At 34.9% G+C, this 20,400-nt stretch overlaps 1 protein-coding gene across 1 annotated transcript in view; it reads left to right on the top strand.

Moving 5' to 3' along the window:
• Window positions 1–4,971: 4,971 nt before the first annotated feature.
• Window positions 4,972–20,400, top strand: part of LOC127856998 (contactin-6-like) — a 78,502-nt gene continuing 63,073 nt past the window's right edge. Inside the window, exons 1-4 of the mRNA XM_052393247.1 lie at window positions 4,972–5,086; window positions 5,542–5,596; window positions 6,345–6,465; window positions 16,839–17,023. Coding sequence (XP_052249207.1) covers window positions 5,548–5,596; window positions 6,345–6,465; window positions 16,839–17,023 — 355 coding nt within the window. The 5' untranslated portion in view covers window positions 4,972–5,086; window positions 5,542–5,547. The remainder of the gene's footprint in view (window positions 5,087–5,541; window positions 5,597–6,344; window positions 6,466–16,838; window positions 17,024–20,400) is intronic.

The raw sequence follows: 20,400 nt of genomic DNA, 5'->3' as shown, positions 1-20,400 counted from the left end.
CATATTCCACAGACTGGTTACTACAAAACGCGATAACTTTGGGCAACATATTTTCCCGTAATATAACCCGTCTTAAATGTATTGCATAAATCCAGATTTCTTTCGAATCTATTTGCTTCGATATATTTGATTTCTGATTGTTATTGTTATCCTCATAAATCAATAAACGCTTGTTTAAAAATAATGTCATTTAAAATATTATAGTCGGCATCGGTATTCTCGCGGTATTTCAAATGCGCCACCCTACAGTACGTGCTGTTCACATGTCAGAGTTCATGACACAATTTGCATTCGCTCTCAGAAAGGAGTTTTACATGTGATCATTAGCAATAATCTGGTAAGTTGCGGTTGTAATCCTTCAGAAACAAGTTTATTTACAAAATGTATCGATATTTCGATTTAACTGTTTTGTATTTTAGCTTAGTTTCAACTTGTTTACACCTTGCTGCGTCTCACTTTGCCGAGGTTACATATCACTATATACAGATTAGGCCTAAAACCCCTAAATCTAACACTGTCAGATTTCGTACCACAATATTCCAGATTGTTCAAAATTAAACAAACAACTTTACAAAACGCCTGCATCATTTATCAAATTTTAAGATTTGTGCTCACTGTTGGTTCTCCATTTTTAGAAGCTGTTCTGCCAAGCACTGGACATCACACAAGCCATTCTATTGAGCAAAACTGACAGTGTTGGTTTCCAGAAATCAACAAAGGAGGGATTCCTGAACTATCAAAGTTTCCATGGAATGAAGTTTTTAGCCATGGTGATCTTGTTAATTGGTTCTGTAGGTTTACTTCAATTTCAAAGGAATATATGTGAACTTTTATAGAACTTTGTAGAGTCTATATCTGTCTCTCTGTAAACAAAAATCAGCTGTCACATTATAAAGACGTATGTGCAAACATTGCCAATGGGTTGTTAAATTAACGATTTGAAGGCAATTAACATGTTGAAGAAAAGCGATTGTTCGGATGCAAATTAAGCCTATATGTCGACCAGTGTCTGCAACTAAATGTTAAACTTGCAATAAAACAACTTACCACAAGTTGGTAAAAGAACTCCATACATAGACGTTATGATCATTTAGTAAGACAGTGTTATAATAAACAGTAGCAACTAGCATCATAAATTAATAAATTGGCTGTTAATTGTTGTTGTCCCATGATAAATATTTTATACACTAGTAAAAAACCAGCATTGTTTATTTATAAAATTGTATGTATAATATATTGTTTTGAATAAACTGCATACTATTCTGTATTATTCTTGTTTTTCATAATGCATTGAATGGATTATGATACATAAGGAATTCATTCAACAGTTTTTCAAAAGATAACATCACTTTGTAACTACATAATACATAAATATTCTTGTAAGTTGATGACAGTGCTTAAGCATTACTGATTTTGTTACTAGTCTTTTATTTGCAAATAAATGATGTGAAGTGTTGACTATTTATATTGTATCGCAATGCATTACCATATAAGTTTTATATATGGACTGAATATACTAACATAATTAACATGCTTCTTCTAAGCCTAGACAGACCTAGATCTTTGTCACAGACGTGACATATACCCCCACATGCTGTATTTACACAGAATGTATACAAAGGGCCATAACTCCGTTATAAACAGATGGTGTACAATGTCATTTGGAGTGCATCATCTTCTTATCCGTATATATATACTCATACCAAGTTTCAATGAAATCCACCAAAGCACTTCCAAGATATGGCACCGGACACAAAAGTGCCGGAAGGACGGACAATGCCAAAACACTATCCCTTCACCTTTGGAGGGGACCAATAAGCTCATATGATTACTGAAATATATGTGTGTGTTGTTTGTGTTAAAAGAATGTATACATTAAAAAAATAAACATGGATGGTATAACCTTATTTTTGTTTGCATTCAAATATTTACCATACAGCTACAAACTTAGTGTATGCAGGTTAGACTGTGATTGTTGAATTACTACAAAATGGCTCGTTTTTAGTGGAAACCTTATTTAAACTATGCGACAATAGTTTTCAAAAAAAAAATGTAACCTTGGGAGATACCGGTATTAATGAAATATTTCAATTGCAAAAAAAATATAATAAGTAAGATTTCCTACAGTTCACATAATTATACATTGATAATCCTGTCAATCAAAATTGATCTGACACATTACATTATTTTGATTATGTTAAATCAGTTTATGATTGAATCAACAGCTTACTTTGACTTGAGACAAGAGATGGAATAACATGTTTCCTGGGTAGGATCAGTACTTGGCATCTAAAGGGTTATCTAAAGAACACTTCCACTAAAGCGATTAATGCCGAGACCCCCAAGTCACTAAGCAGACACCATATCTACTACGCCGCAGCCACCGAACCAGCTTTAAATTCCAGAGGCTAAAAAAGCACACAATTATGAGATATTAAATTTTAAAGCTTTTTTCATCAAGCAAAACATATGATTTATTTTGGCTTATTTACTTTATAATTGAAACAATTATAATGTTTTGTACACAATAATGTCCAAATATTTATTACGATACGTGGTTATCAAATAAGCTTTTGCCCGTAAATTAGGTAGCACGTTTTATCATATTAAGAAAATGACACACTGATATTATGATTGATTTTAAGTATATATTTATACGGGCAAAAGCCCGCGAAGCGGGCGTTGACCGTTTATTTGTATCAATTTTCTGAAATACAGAGAGACATTACCGTATAGGCTATCAAGTCAAACAATTCCTGCCGTCATCTATTTTCGCGATGGAAAATCAAAGACCGGTGGAGCAACATAGGCACTTCGACAAACGCTACATGACAGGTAGATGCATTCCTCAAGAAATAATACGTCATGGCAGTGATTATTGTGTAGCGAATCATACTCTATGTTATTGTATTATATGTTTTTCAACGCCAAGTGCGATTTTTTGTTTTTCTTCCTGTTTTCCTGTTTCCCGGCCTAACGCCGTTACGGGAATAAGCCAAATACCAAAGACTGCTATACTAAATTTCGCGTTCACTTTTTCCAAACATAATGTTCAGAAATATAACCCGTCTTAAATGTATTGCCTAAATCCCGACGCAATTAATCGAATAAGATTAGTCTCGAATTTATTTTATTCGTTCAATTCTGCACCTTATTTTTATTATTATCCTCAAAAATTAATAAAAAATATATATATTTAAAAAGCCCTTTTTGTTAAAATCATTAACCCCAGCGTTGTTTAGAGGTCACATAACCCCAAACCGGAACTCCTGTTTTTAGGGTTACATGCAGTCAGTTTGATACTTAACACACATTGTTGAGTGCATGCTGCCTAGGATTTGTAAAATACATTGCAAATGGTTAGTTTTGGTATCAACTTGAAGGAATATTTGTAAGCAATAAGAAAATAAGCCATTTTTGTGCTCTACTTTTTGTGTTGATGGTTCCCGGCTTTGAAAGTAGGTCATACTATTTGAGCCCAAAATGGTTGTCTGCACAGCTGTCAAAACCGGTTTGCCTATTCTAAGTTAAATATTTAAAGTTAGCGCGTATAGAATTTAATGACATGCATTTTTTTCAAAAGATTATGCATTTATCTTTCCAATGATGTATGATGATATAGTGGGTATGCGCCTGATCATGGTAAAAATTGATATCGAACTTCAACTATTTTATATATAGAAGGAAATTAATTGCGCATGCGTAACCTAGAGGTGACTGGTCTTAAATTTGAAGGGAGGTCACCACTGCGAAAATTACAATACCGAAATCCAGCATCCGGTGTGTATTCCCTAATTCCGGTCGCGAGCGGTGCATTTTTCGTATTCGTCTGCAGCAGATATTGAGGGAAGAACTGTCCTGTTAAGAGCTCCTGGTATTGGTATATTTTATTTTAAAAAAGGGTTTATTTATGAATTATAATTGAGAACTAAATAACAACAACCAACTTAAATATAAATTGGTATATTTATCCACATCATTAACAAATTTCACATAATTTCTTTATTCCAATCCACATTTGTGTTATTCAAAGTACTGGTAGTCAAGAAACTTCACGTATTCATGTATTTATGGTATAGAAATTTCAACATTTAATTTCATATTCATGTAATTCAGTTGTATATATTATTTTTACTGGCATTTTTTCACTACTTATTAGAGACTTATTCCAATTATTATACCATTGAGAAATAAGAATTGACTTATTCAATTTTCTGATACCAATGGAAAAGTAGCATTTAATTTGATAGTTCATTTATTTTTATTAAAGCGTTATTTTGGCTCACTAAAGTAATACATTTCCCATTATAAAAATGTCTTCTACAAGTCGCACTGAACATACTTACTGCATCCCTACGCGTATTGAAAATAACTCAAGTTCAACGAAAGCAACAAAAGCAAATTCTAGAAAGCGTACTAACGCCGAAGTTACAAAAAGAAATTTAAATGACCCAAAGGTCAAAACTACAAAAAATAATATTTGTGTTTCACATGACCATTCTTATTTTAGTCACTCTGTTCAAAGACCTGTTTACTTCACCAATATTTGTGGTAATACAGATCATTTCCAATTTCAGCCTCACCATAGACCTGGGCTCACAACCAGTTTTCAAACACAACATGCGCAGCCTGCAAGAAGAGTTGTGAGTATAATTTTTTAGTTCTTTTATAATACTTAAAAACGTCTTACTATTTATTTTTTATTGAACCAAACTTTTGTATTATCCTTAATGTTCTAAGTTGTGTGTTACCAATTTCCGCCTCACCATAGACAACCAGTTTTCAAACACAACATGCGCAGCCTGCAAGATGAGTTGTGAGTATAATTTTTAATGTTATTACAATCACACTGTAATTTTTAAATAGCTTTAAAATAATTAAGCTTTTGCCCGTAAATTAGGTAGCACCTATAATCATATTATCGCCTTTTATCCGACCGTTTTGTGTTGGGTCGTTTTGTCCTATTCTGTAGATCAGACTGGTTTTTTAATTTCATTTTATACCAGTTGTGCGTCTCCTGAGGCTATTTTGTTTATTTTGCTTTTAAATTCAACATATTGGAGAAACAAGAAACCACACAAAGCCGGTAAGAAAATATACTGCACTTTATTCAATAACTCATTATACATACGTATACACAGAATATGAACTTGAGCCGTTAATGTAGGTATTTTTACCTTGTCATGTGCATCACATAATTTCGCGATATTGTTTTTTCTCTTGAGTGGATTTTGATTTAAAGACAATTTCTAGTTGTTCTACTGATAAATAATCAATTATTATAACAACGGGTTGCTCTTTATTGAAATGATATCTTAAATTCGTTATTTTATGATTATTAATAATGTAGACGGTTAGAAAAAGTGTAACTGAATTTAATCCAAAACAGGAAATGAAAGTAATTGAAAAGTTGCACTTGAACTGTTATAAAGAAACCATTTATTTTTATCAAATATTGGTGTGTGCTGTTCTGTTGAATAAATTCTCTTTATTCTATTTAAAATTACTTTTTCTCTTAGGTCTTATTTTTCTATTTTATAGGTGAATATGAAGTTACTACTTGTGATGTTAGTCATCATTATGGGAGTGGATGCAGGTATGACTTCATGCATAAATAATTAGTCGTGCAATGTTTTTAAATTCAACATTCTCAAAAAAGGACTTGTTATATTGTTACATGTGTTATTTTCAGATTTTTTCACTGGCACGTATTTAGTTTGACAACCATCTGCACCATTTTGTAAAAAAAATAATACATATTTCTCTTATTTTCATCAGAAAGATTGTTTGAATCAGTAAAATTAAAGTAAAGTTCAAGAAATCCTCAATTATCAATAAGTTTAAATGTATTTATTTATTGTTCATAATAAATAAATCAATTATTTTTATGATTTTTGAATTTCAAGTGAAAAAAAGGGAGAAAGTTTTGATATCCTAATGTTAAGAAACAAATAAATACTACTAAATACAGATTTCTGAAATTTAAGAGAAAAATGCAAGTTTTGAAAAATTAGGTACATTCTTAAATAGTGCTTTTTCAATCAGATATGGGTTATGAATTGTGTAAATACATGTCAATTGTTTCAATGAATGATTACACATGATTGTAAAATATTGTGCCATTAAGGATGAATTACTTATACAGTTTTTTTCCCAATTTCATAGCCGAAATTTGGCAATATTTCCAATTTCAAAATTTGGAAAAAGACTTCTAATGACATCGGCTGTTTCGCTTTTTAACCTAGCGTAGTCTGATCAGGTCTCGTCTACACCTCGATTTGGATAACGTCGGCATTATTCATGTGCACGATATTCTATGTTGTTTATTTACACAAATGTTTTAGGTGGTGCTCCCCCATCTATCAGCGTGCCCCAGGGAAATAATTGGCCAGAACCCGTTGTGTACATCCGGTCTGGCACCAAGAGGCAAATCACATGTACAGCTAAGGGATCTTTACCACTCATGTAAGGACGTACGGAGATCAGAAATAGAAAATGATATGAAATATCAGGTTTTTTTCCCTTTTGTAGAGAATGGTCACAATTTTGACACGGAAATTTCAAAAATGTAACATGGCCACAAAACTGGACAAAAACTGCAGTTTTTAAATGTTAAATGGATTTTTTGGGCTCAAAACTGTGGAAAAAAAAGCCATTTTGCAACTAAAATTACGTTTTTGTTTTAATATTTTACATAAGCAAGACAAGATATTGACAGTGGTAAGGCTTTCCTATGGTTTGAGATAGATTTTACCAGTCAGAATAATGTTGATCCCAATGAAAAAGATTATTTGGTGATACAAAAGTGCCCAGACAATGAAATTTGATTTAAATTAATGATTAAAGACATTTTGATATGATGCAAGTATAAACTTGCTTTTACTATACTTATTTTTATCAGCGCTTTCGTTAGTGGACGTCCGGGCGTAAATTACGCCCGAAAACGGCAGTCGTACGTCCATTATGCAAATGGTGGAAGTCCCTTGGACGTCCGATAATCCGCATGTACGTGTATTTTCTAATACACAACACGTACAAATGTCAACAGTAAATCAGGTTATTCAGACCGTTAACTCAGCCTTAGAGCTACTGTTGAATTTCACAGCGAGTGGCCAATATTGATTTTTCCAGCTGTCAATCAAAGTCTTCTTGGTAAGCGCATCAGCCAATCAGCGCTCAGGCAGCCGAATACACGCTGACCCCACGTGAAGCTGTATACAATAATATTAGCGACCTCTGCGTTACGATGTGTTTATTCAGCAATCAAATATTTTGAGTCCACGCTTTCCCCGAGAAAGAATGACGTGATGTCGTACATGTACCGTAAAACGTTGTGTATAACGCGCATTTATGTATAACGCGCATCTACTTTTTAAAGCTAAAAAATCTGGAAAAAAGTTTTTGAAGCAAAAAAATCGGGGGAAAAATTCCGTACCGCAGGCTAACTGAAAATCGTTATATTTACATTGCCGATCTTACTTATTCTTTTATTGCTTCAATTATAAATTATTTTTAAAACGATAACGATACAACTAGTTGGTGTTTTTTTAGCTCATCTATTTTTTGAAAAAAAATTATGAGCTATTGTCATCACCTTGGCGTCGGCGTCTGCGTCGGCGTCGGCGTCCGGTTAAGTTTTGCGTTTAGGTCCACTTTTCTCAGAAAGTATCAATGCTATTGCATTCAAACTTGGTACACTTACTTACTATCATGAGGGGACTGGGCAGGCAAAGTTAGATAACTCTGGCGTGCATTTTGACTGAATTATATGCCCTTTTTATACTTAGAAAATTGAAAATTTTGGTTAAGTTTTGCGTTTAGGTCCACTTTTTTCAGAAAGTATCAATGCTATTGCATTCAAACATGGTACACTTACTTACTATCATGAGGGGACTGGGCAGGCAAAGTTAGATAACTCTGGCGTGCATTTTGACAGAATTATGTGCCCTTTTTATACTTAGAAAATTGAAAATTTTGGTTAAGTTTTGTGTTAAGGTCCATTTTATTCCTTAAGTATCAAAGCTATTGCTTTCATACTTGCAACACTTACTAACTACCGTAAGGGGACTGTGCAGGCAAAGTTATGTTACTCTGACTGGCATTTGGACGGAATTATGGGCCCTTTATAATTAGAAAATTGAAAGTTTGGTTAAGTTTTGTGTTTTGGTCCACTTTACCCCTAAAGTATCATAGATATTGCTTTCATACTTGGAACACTCGCAAACTATCATAAGGGTACAGTAAAAGGACAAGTTGCATAACTCTGGATATCATTTTTACGGAATTATGGCCCTTTTTTGACTTAGTAACTTTGAATATATGGTTAAATTTTGTGTTTCGATCCACTTTATTTCTTAAGTATCAAGGCTATTGCTTTCAAACTTCAAATACTTTCATGCTATCATGAGGTTACTGTACCTGGCAAGTTGAATTTTACCTTGACCTTTGAATGACCTTGACTCTCAAGGTCAAATTATTAAATTTCTCTAAAATTGCCATAACTTCTTTATTTATGATTAGATTTGATTGATACTTTGACAAAACTACTCTTACCTGACATACCACAATAGACTCCACCCAAACCATCGCCCGTGCCCCCCCCCCCCAACCCCCCCCCCCCCCCTATTTTTTTTTTTTTTTTTTTTTTTTTTTTTAAGATCATCTCACAAATGACCACCACACCCTCACACTATACCCCCCACCCCACCCCCTCCCCAATTTTTTTTTTAAACGGTTAAAAAACAAAACTATTTATTTTGATAATTTTATGTTTGAAATACCGTCCAACCATCGCACCCAAGAATCCCCCCCCCACCCCCCCCTCCCCCCCACCCGAATCCCCCCCGCTATTTTTTTTTTTTTTTTTTTTTTTAAGATCATCTCACAAATTACCACCACACCTTCACACTATACCCCCCACCTCACCCCCCCCCCCCAATTTTTTTTTTATGAAACGGTTAAAAAACACAAATATTTATTTTTATTATTTTATGTTTGATATACCGTCCAACCATCGCACCCAAGAATCCCCCACCCCCCGATTTTTTTTTTCCTTTTTTTCGCATTTTTAGAAGAAAATGTAATAAATGTCCACACCCCCACACAATGCACCGCTCTTCACTCCACCCCTCCCTCCTTTGTGATTGAAAATGAGAGTCCCTTCACCTTTAAAAAGAAAATAGATGAGCGGTCTGCACCCGCAAGGCGGTGCTCTTGTTTAAATCATATTATGCGTAAAAATAAAGGTTTGGATTTCAATGAATTATGCATGAAATGCACACTTTCCACGAGGATACCATCAAGGTTTTCATCATATGTCTCCGAAGTAACTGTCCACGATTTTATCGTGGAGTACACATAACGGATGGATTAGTTATAACTAAGAAACTGACATTATTGATAGGTATTGTCACCTGGTTATTCATGCATGACTAATTCACAACCGCGCGTTTTATTTACAATGCCGATATCATGCGTTCTTTTCGAGTGTCTAAAATTGACAAGAGACTTTAATGACTCAAACTTCTCAACACCATCACGACATTACCGGTGATAAACAAACAATGGAGGTGTGAAGCCGTTTGCCGGTTCGCATTTTTTGATAATAGCCCAGCTACACAAAACTTGACAGGTGACGCAAATTGCTCAATAATCACATCCTCAATCTTGACAAGACGTATGAAAACGTGTAAACAAACACAGCATCAATTTTATTAACACATTTGAAAAGCAAGAAAAATAATCTTAAATATATCGGGAAATACCTTGCCGACATACTATTGTAAATCGACAAGTGCCCCCAAATAAATTGTGTAACCCTAGTACAGTAGGGTATAATATTGTGGGAAAAGTAAGCAATAACATTTAAATAAAAATGGCTTCCTCCTTTTTCATTCTCTTCTTCAAATTTATTTGATTTCAATGCTCTGTACGTACCTGAAAAAGATAGAAAATATATATGTTAACTTTATAATGTTTGTTCATCTTATTCAGATCGTCAATATAACACTATTATTAACATAGTTACAGTTAAAACACCGAAAACAGAATGATGCGAATTACCGCTACTGGGTAACTGACAGCGAAAAAATGTCTTGGCATGGCTGTAGTTGTGCATAACGCGCATCAAGTTTTTAAAATGAAATTTTGGGGTAAAAATGTGCGCCTTATACACAACTTTTTACGGTAGTCTTATTTTTGCATGATTTTCATATGTACACGAAAAACACGATAAATGTTTATTTGTTGCTAGAATTGTCGTAACATTCCGTGAATAATAAAATCTGAAAATGATTTCAGATAACACGTTTGTTTATAAGCATTTGAAAATAAGCAGTCTGCAAAATTAACCCATCGCCTGATCACCAATGCGATGAAATCTCGGCTCTGGCGATAGAAAAATTGTACATCGATCGCCTGATTTGCGATGAAAAAAATCTGAAAACAGTTTGGAAATAAACCGACAAATAATAAATTCACAAAAATTCGTTCGTGTGCGCGAAATTTGAGAAGGAATTGAATAATCGGCAATCTGGAAATTTTCGGTACCGATTTTCCACGGTATTTTATTTATTTATTTCCGATTTGTTAGCAGATGGTTCAGACATGAACTGCAACTGACGAAATACCTTCGCTAGTCAAACAATGTGCACAGATTATTTCATAGGCAAAACACGTACTTTTTACGGACATTCGTTTTCGGATACAGTATTTGTCGTCGATCATTATTTACATGTAACATTTTAAATTCAGTCGTTGATTTGTCATAATTACTCAATATGAACAGCGCTCTATTTTCTCAAATCGCATCACGTGATTAACGCATGTTCAATGGGAATTCCCCAATACCACAATTCAACTTGCGTAAAATAACGGATGTTTACGGACGTCAATATTGTCCGTATTTTGGTTTTGAAAATAGAAATAGTTATAATACTGGATTATCGGGTAATAGATCAAGTTAGAACATGTACGTATATTAAAATTCTAAAATGAAATCAGGACTTCAAAATTTATGTCTGGGACGTCCAAAATTTTAGGCTTGGAAGTCAGGACTTCCAACTTTTAAAAGCTAACGGAAGCACTGTTTTATGCCCCCCTTCGAAGAAGAGGGGGTATATTGTTTTGCACATGTCCGTCCACCAGATGGTTTCCGGATGATAACTCAAGAACTCTTAGGCCTAGGATCATGAAACTTCATAGGTACATTGATCATGACTGGCAAAGGACCCCTATTGATTTTCAGGTCACTAGGTCAAAGGTCAAGGTCACAGTGACTCAAAATAGTAAAATGGTTTCCGGATGATAACTCAAGAATGCTTAGGCCTAGGAATCATGAAACTTCATAGGTGCATTGATCATGACTGGCAGATGACCCCTATTGATTTTCAGGCCACTAGGTCAAGGTCACAGTGACTCGAAATAGTAAATTGGTTTCAGGATGATAACTCATGAATGCTTAGGCCTAGGAATCATGAAACTTCATAGGTACATTGATCATGACTGGCAGATGACCCCTATTGATTTTCAGGCCACTAGGTCAAGGTCACAGTGACTCGAAATAGTAAATTGGTTTCAGGATGATAACTCAAGAATGCTTAGGCCTAGGAATCATGAAACTTCATAGGTATATTGATCATGACTGGCAGATGACCCCTATTGATTTTCAGGCAGGGCTTACTCTGCCATTCGCCAAATTAGCCCATGGCTGCAAATTTACTTATTTCTATTTGGCTACAACTTTTTCTTTATTTAAACCTAAAAATAGCCCAAAATAAAATAATTTTGCCATAGCAATGCAAATTCAGCCAAAGGAATTTGTTGAGCCAGGGGAAACCCTGTCAGGTCACTAGGTCAAAGGTCACAGTGACTCGAAATAGTAAAATGGTTTCAGGATGATTACTCAAGAATGCTTACGTCTAGCATCATGAAACTTCATAGGTACATTGATCATGACTGGCAGATGACCTCTATACATTTTCAGGTCACTAGGTGAAAGGTCAAGGTCACAGTGACAAAAACATATTCACACGATGGCTGCCACTACAACTGACAACCCATATGGGGGGCATGCATGTTTTACAAACAGCCCTTGTTTACAAACCGAATTTTACCATGTTTTGCAAGTTGTTGACTTTTTTTTCTTCAAAATTTAGAAAGTTTGCAACACATTTTTCATAAAGTGAGGAAACCATGGACACTTCACAAAATCAGGAGAAAAGCCCTGGATATGGTTAGTTGCGAGGACAGGAAACCATTTATGTACTTTAATTGCTTAGTGAAACAGTAGGGAATCGAGAATCATGGTTGTGATTTTTCCACTGATTCCTGCGGATCAGGTTGTCCAGGAGTCATTTCCTTGATTCGCGTCAATTGGTAAAAAATGGAGGAGGGGGTACGACGGATTCTGTCAGCGTATTTGATAAACTGCCCGAAAAATCCGCGGACAGGGAAACCTCTCTGAATATTACACTCAGGCATGAGAATTTTCCGCGGATTTGCGGTATTCCGCAATTTTTATCATCGCCAGGGCCATTTTTTAGATCCATGCAGATCCTTTGTTTGAGGGGGGTAGGCCATGTGTCCAGCAATGCAGACAAACAAAATAAACAAAATACAATAGATTCCATGATGAATTGGTTTCCCACTGTTCTGTTTACCGATATATAATTATAGATCAACAAGGCCATTGCTTTAGACCAGGTTTTTTTTCGTTCTTTGTGACCCGCCGAAAATTGGCCCTTTCCCCTCCGATTTTTTGTTCCCCTCAGCTGGTAAATTTTCCCCTAGATTTCATATTCCCCTCCAAAAAAATAATATTTTTTTATTTTAAACCTTTTGATATAAAAGTTAACCTAATCCAGTGTAGAAAATAGAAAAATATTGCATAATTAAATTTTCTGTTTCCTTGAATTTGTTTTAAAAGCAGTAAAATATGCTTATGTGATTATTTAAGACTTATTTTCCCCCAAAATCCAGCGTTTCGTGCGTTTTTTTTCCCCAAAATCTGGCGTTTTTGCGCGATTTTTTTCCCCACAAAAAAGGCCAGGCCCTTTCCCCAAAATCAGATTAAAACCCCATGTAGACAATATTTGGGAGGAAATGGCTAGTTGGAGGAAAATTCCACAAAAGAGGAGGAAAATAATTATGTCAATGGGAAATGGCGGATATTCTGCAGATCTCAAGGAAGAAAAAGCCTGCTATAGATCGAGCACTGCCAGTGTCTGGTTTCTGAACTTTGCTAATATATTGATAAGGGAAGTAACCCAGACAAGCACTGAAATGGATTATATAGGTCTACTCCATTTAAAGTATCAGACATTTTTTTTTTTTTTGCTGACATCTAGGTTACCAAAATCACTAAACAGGCACATCAGGTTGATTGAAAAGGCTGCGGAGCCAGGGCTTTTCACCCTTATATAACAGGGGCTGAAATTCTGCCCCTTCCCCAATTGAAAATAATGTCATTTTTTTTCCAAAATAAATACCGTAATCGGTTGTGTATAAGGCGCACTTTTTTACCCCCAAATTTGATTTAAAAAACTTGATGCGCGTTATGCACAACAACAGGCATGCCAAAACATTTTTTCCCTGTCAGTTACCCAGTTACGGTAACTCGGACCATTCTGTTCCCAGTCGATTTAACTGTCACTATGTTAATAATTGTATTATATTTACGATCTGAATATAGATTAACAAACGTTATAAAGTTAAAATTAATATTTTCTATCTTTTTCAGGTACGTACAGAGCATCGAAATCAAATAAATTTGAAGGAGATAATGAAAAACAAGGAAGCCATTTTTATTTAAATTTTATTGTTTATTCCCACAATATTATACCCTACTGTACTAGGGTTACACAATTTAATTGGGGCACTTGTCGATTTACAATAGTATGTCGGCAAGGCCTTTCCCGATATTGATGATTATTTTTATTGCTTTTCAAATGTGTTAATAAAATTGATGTTGTGTTTGTTCACACGTTTTCATACGTCTTGTCAAGATTTGAGTCACCTGTCAAGTTTTGTGTAGCTGGGCTATTATCAAAACATGCGAACCGGCAGACGGCATCACACCTCCACTGTTTAATTATCGCGTGTAATGTCAGTAATGGTGTTGAGAAGTTTGAGTCGTTAAAGTCACCTGTCAATTATACTGAGCAACTGAATGAGCAATAAACAACACTCTTCAACATGAATAAAAACTGCACATTTGCCATTTTTAATCATTATAAAAATTGTCATTAGACTTACCGTATCTTGAATAGCACTGCGATCGACAGAGAAAGAATCTTGAAATTGTCTTTGAATTGTCAGAATTTTTTAATTGTCAGTCACAATATTGACGTTTCGGACATAGACGGACGACCCTTATAAAGACGATCAAAGACAACAACAAAGGTCCTTTTCAGGACCGCGCATATTCTGGAAAGAATATTTTGCAAATTGTCAAACACAAATATATTTGTGTAATGTAACCTTACCATCTATATCGCATAGACGCTCGAAATAACGCGCGAGACCGGCAATGTAAATAAAACGATTTTCTGTTAGCCCATGGAGTATGGAACCGAATTTTTCCCAGTTTTTTTGCATCAAAAACTTTTTTTCCCGATTTTTTGCTTCAAAAAGTTGATGCGCGTTATACACAAATGCGCGTTATACACAACCGATTACGGTAGAAGAATTTCCCAAATTGTAAAAAAAACTTTTTTTTTTTTACTTAGACATATTAGGCATCTTTCAAATTGAAATCATTGAGCTCTAATATGATTAAGAATGCACCACAATGTGTCTTTTAATACATCTGCACAATGAAAAAGACCCTGTTTCAATAACTTTTGAAAACACGGTCTTCCCAAAATTAGCAGTTATCGCGCATGAAATTCCCAATTTGAAAGGCTAGGGTCTTTCCAATTTCCTGATGAAAAGCCCTGAGAGCAGCTTTTTGTTTGAAAACATTCCAAACAGGCAGCTTGAAAATGGCTTAGGTAAAACACTAATCCTCAGTGATGCGCATATTCTTTAATTGCTGAGATAGCTGACAAATCTTTGAAGGTGTATAAGTTACGTCTGTCACATAGCTCTTGTTAAATTTGAAACACTACAACAGTGCTTTCCACAGGATTTTTGTCAGGCTCCCCGGGGCTGATAGGGGTGGTTTGGGAGGGGTGTCCCATCCCGACGTTGATTTTTTTATATAATTTTATGTGTCAATTAACGCTCTGTGGTGCGTTTAAACTCAAAGAAAAACAGCGTCGAAAGATGTCATTTGGTGCGCTATGACTCTTCAAAAATCCCCCTGTCATTTAAAAATATATATACTTTTTTATATTGTTTAATTGTTTTAAAACTCTCCCGTACTGACAGTAAAATCCTGACTCGAACGATCTCCAATACATCCGTTTCAACCCTACTCTATTACTGCATACTTACTTCTATTCAAGTTTCTATTTATTATCCGATAATCCTGTTTATTACGTTTTTATAAATCACTTTCTGGTAAATATTTACGATAAAAGCTCTCAATTATTTCTTTTGAACAAACCTTGCCATTTTTCTATAGTATCAAATAAATTTTAAGTGACTATTTATAGATTTGATGAAATATTGCCTCTGAACATGCGTCAATCCTCTGACATGTTGTGGGCTCGTTAAAACAATACACGCCACGTTGTACATGCTGCATAATTTTCGCGCTCTTTTTAATTTAGAAAAAGATTCGACACAAAATAAATTTGCACTACTAATTTGAAGCAAGAATATTTTAACGTTGCGGTAACATTTACATTCGGAAGTGTGTTTCGGATTAAAAACGCGTTAACGTTGACATACGGGAAAGGGTTTCGGATGACAAATTTAATTAATCCCATTTGAGATTTTAATAAATATTAACAGTTGCGTTATGAATTTAAGTTTTTTAACGATAATTTGTTTCAACACTTAAGTCGAATAAATGTTTTGACGGAATTATGCATGAAATTCACGAGGATTACGGCCGGTTGCCATCATCAGTCTTTTAAGTATCGATTATCTAACGAAAAATTTACTAGTGTGCGTAATTAATTCAACCAACGCATTACGTGTCGAATAAATGCCAGAAAAACGTTATAAATGGACATGATGAAATATACATGTACTGGAATTAAATTGTGATCGCATAATTGTAACCGGGAGTTATTTGCACAACTAACTCGCCATAAGTAATTATTTCTTTACCTCTTTTAGTTAATTTCTTGTATTAATTACAAGAGTCATAGGTAACACTTGTTTACAGTTAAAAGGTGTGATGATGATGCCCGAAACCGTCTTTAATGTACTTTTTTATTACGTGAATGGTACAAATTCTTGCTAATCAAGCTGCGATAAACTTTTACATCGTGCCTGACGTCAATCAAAAATAATGGTCGATAGTTAACCCCGCCCTCATAAGCATTCGCGTAACCGATTGGACGATGAACATCACAGTTTGACGACTGGAAAGTTACCTGATACATCCTTGTCAGCATTTAAATGACTGTGTAATGTGGCTAGAATAATCTATACGCACGTCATGCTATTCTCTTATCAGTGGATTATCCATTACCCCATGTGGTGTTTATGGCGATTACTTGTGAAAGTTGGTACCATGTGCTCTTTTAAAACAGGGAATATTGATAAACTGATAGAGAAACCTTTTTTTTTACAATCTCCACTCTCTTTCACTGAAAAACACACAGGTCGGAAAATTTCAAGCGCCCCAGGGACTCTGATTCGAAATTCAAGCGCCCCGGCAAGGGGCACTTAAATGGCCTGGGGAAACCCTGTACAATAAACATATGATTGGTTTGTTTCCACAGGTATCGATGGACGGTTGATGGGAATCCGGTGAAAAACACAGGCAATCATGTCGAGTTTAGTCAAAGTAATGGGACATTGTTCATAGGTTCTGAGTTCTCAGTGTCTGATTCTGGGAATTATTCCTGTGTTGTCAAAAATGATTATGGAGAAACCATGACCCCTTATCTTCAATTAATCAGAGCTGGTATGTATACTTTTGATCACTGTCTCTCATGGTAAAATGTTTTGATTGGCCCTTATTTTTCAGCTGCTTTTGTTTGAGCAATTTTGTTGCAGTAATTTAGAAATATTGATTTTAATGTGTTGCATATTTGAAGTCCTATTAGCACATAAATCACACGTTCATGTTATTGTAAAACCTTTCCTGTGTTATTTGATAATATCTTAGTAAAAAAAACTTATCTGCTGTTTAATTAAGTAAATGTGTTGTATAGATTTAGTAAAAAACATTCTTTTTCAAACTTTTATCCACAAATAGGACTTTCAAACTCCCAAATCTGACATTAATACACGCTAAAATAAACAATACTTCATCCTCAATAATTATTATTAAAAAAAATGTTTCCCTCAAAATTGATCTTTCACCTAGACTTTGTTTATCTTGGCCATATGTTAGCAGATTAAGTAATCACCGTCATATGACGAAAAGTACCAGTAGGCTAGCTCCTCAGTTGATATAGTGATGGGCAACAAATCAAAGCCCGGTCACACAATGAATGAAGGAAAAGAGCATCAATTTATAGAATTTTTTTAACAGAACAGTTAATTTCGACTTAAGCATATATATAGCTCATCTTCATAAACATAAATATGCAATAACAGCATGCGTTTCAATTAAATATGAAACCTACATCATTTCGAATAAATATCAATTTAAAAAGGGAATGAAATACATCATGTTTTAGTGAGAATGTCACATGGATGAGGTTAATACATAATTTTAAAATGTAGTTTAATAATTGCAACACGTATAACATTATTGAAAGCTTATTGTCAATGTGAAAAATAACTAATTTATCCTACATACAGAACAGCCAACCGCAACAAACATATTTCGCGATCCGCGGTGGCAAGGCGCAACGAGTCTATGCCGAGTTGGCCGTTGAAGCCGCGTGGGTATGCAGCCGCGAGTCGCATTTCGCCGCGAAGCTTCGCATCTGTCCGCAGAGACATGCCGAGGCAAGCTGCGATCTGCGACATAACGCCAAGTAGATGCGCATCTTCAAATCAAAATCTTTTTAAAATGATTAGTTAGTCAAAGAAATTTAAAAGAACAATTATAATAATATTTAAAATCATAATTAATTTAATGTGTGCAGATTCAAAATAGATAAACTAGTTAATAAAAAAGCATGTTGTTGTTTTGTTTTTAGTGATTGCATTCCTGTTTCTAAAGAAATTGCTTTCATCCGAATAGAAATAATTATTATTTTAAAAGAATGCAAATAAAAAAATTGAATTCATAAAAACAAAATACAATTATTACGGGCATGTATTAGGCCATCCTTAAAAATTATTTTGTTTGGCATAACCCGACCGACCCACTAAAATCGGCCCGACTGAATTTTTGTTTGTTACTTTCCAAAAAAAAAATTTATGCTTGCCGAAACTTCTTTCCGCTAAATTTGTCCTTTCCGGTTATTTGCGTCATTTAATTGAATGCTCTTTCAAGGATATCTAGAATAGCAATGAACAAAACGCGTACCTGTATTTATTTGAGTTGCCTATTTGACATATGCATATGCGATTAATTAGACTTTCAATACAATTAAACCGCTCTTGTTTTTTCTCGTATCCCTTTAATTAAAATACGCTGCTGTCGTTAAGGATAGTTTGGGAGTAAAAAAAACTAATTAAAAAATTATCACCGTTCAATTCAATTCGGCAATCGGCAGAGATGTGTAATATTATCGCCATATAACTTATTAATTATTTATCACTCTTTAATTCAGATAAGTAAATATTCGGTACAGGGGTGTCAATTTTCCGGATTATTCCGGAAATCCGGATTTGAGCCGTCCTGGGTTGATTTTGAGGTGAATGTAAATCCGATGAGTTTGTTTAAGAGGGGTGGGGGTAGGGACAAAATTCTTTTAGTGCGGGATCATTTCAGAATGTATATTGTTATAGCATCGTCGGCATTCCGGACATTTGCGCTTGGTACCGATTTTATTTATTGATTTGTGATTGGTAAGCGGCTGGCACTGACATGAGCAGTAACTGACAAAGTAAAGCACTGCAATATCATATTTTAAAACAATATGTTAATCAAATTATATATTGACTGCGTATTTGCTAGGTTACTGGTTACTGGTTTACATTTTCTGCAGTCAAACGATATGCATATTTTATTTCATTTGCAAATGATGTATCAGGACATGTTTTCGGACAGCCATTTCGGATACGGTATGGTTTGTCGATTTTAATTTAATTTTGAAGTTCTTAATATCATTTGTTTAGAATGACAAATACACATGCGCTGTTACGAATGGTTTGGTTTATAATATTTCGCATTGTACTCACCAGAAATTGCACCTAGAAAGACTATAAAAAAGAACAATAAGCTAGGGCTCCGGGGGGGGGGGGGGGGGGGGGGGTTGGGCCCTCTCTTCCCTTTATCCTACGGCCTCAGACTCTCGGCTTAATTTTCCGGATTTCAAATTTGGGACAATTGACACCCCTGTCGGTAAAAAGATAAAAAGTGGTCAGCTTAGAAATATTTATTGGCGGGTATTGTCACGTTTTTTGTTTCATTTGCTGATCATTTTATATGACTTTCCGTCCGGTCGCTATTTTGGAGGCAGACGGCGATATTAAATGTGTATTCAAATTATACAACATCTGCGCACGAATGACCCAATATTATCCGATAGCTCCACCCGTTCTCACATTTCATTCGACAACGTCATGTCATGTGTAAGCGAGCTCAATGCTGATTGGCCAGCTACCATGTGCACTTCATTAACAATAAGGTTAAGCAATGTCTAATCGGGTACAGACTGGGTTTCGTTAACTGTTCGAATTGCAAACACTTTCATTGAAACAAAGAGACAAATATAGAAAACCAGTCAAGATTAAAAAGGGCGGATGTTTTCAACAAAATTTTACTAGATTTTAGCATTTTCGCAATTTAGATTTTTCTTGAGCCATATTTTTAATAGTTTTTCATATGACTCAAATGACGAACAACAGCGTGAGCATTGCGAACGTGTTATTATTGGAAGAAATGTTCGCTACTACAGGGCTCGCGCTATCGTTCGCCATTTGCGAAAGTATAGCGAATTTGGCTCTAGAAAAATATAATTTGGGAATATGCTTAAATCTTGTTAAATTTCATCGAAAACATCCGCCATTTTAATGCGAAGTGTTTTTTTAAAACTATTTTCTCTTTGTTTTCATGAACAATTTGAAGCGCACATGGTAGCTGGCCAATCAACATTGAGTTTGCTATCGGGTAATATTGGGTCATTCATGTGCAGATAATGGAATACACAGTTGATATTGTCGTCTGCCTACAATATAACGGCCGATGGCAAAAGTCCTATAAAAATAAGTAAATGA

The sequence above is a fragment of the Dreissena polymorpha genome, chromosome 14 (genome assembly GCF_020536995.1).
Source record: "Dreissena polymorpha isolate Duluth1 chromosome 14, UMN_Dpol_1.0, whole genome shotgun sequence".
Classification (NCBI taxonomy): Eukaryota; Metazoa; Mollusca; class Bivalvia; order Myida; family Dreissenidae; genus Dreissena; species Dreissena polymorpha.
Note: the sequence above shows the minus strand (reverse complement) of the source record. Positions and strands in the feature narration are given on the sequence as shown.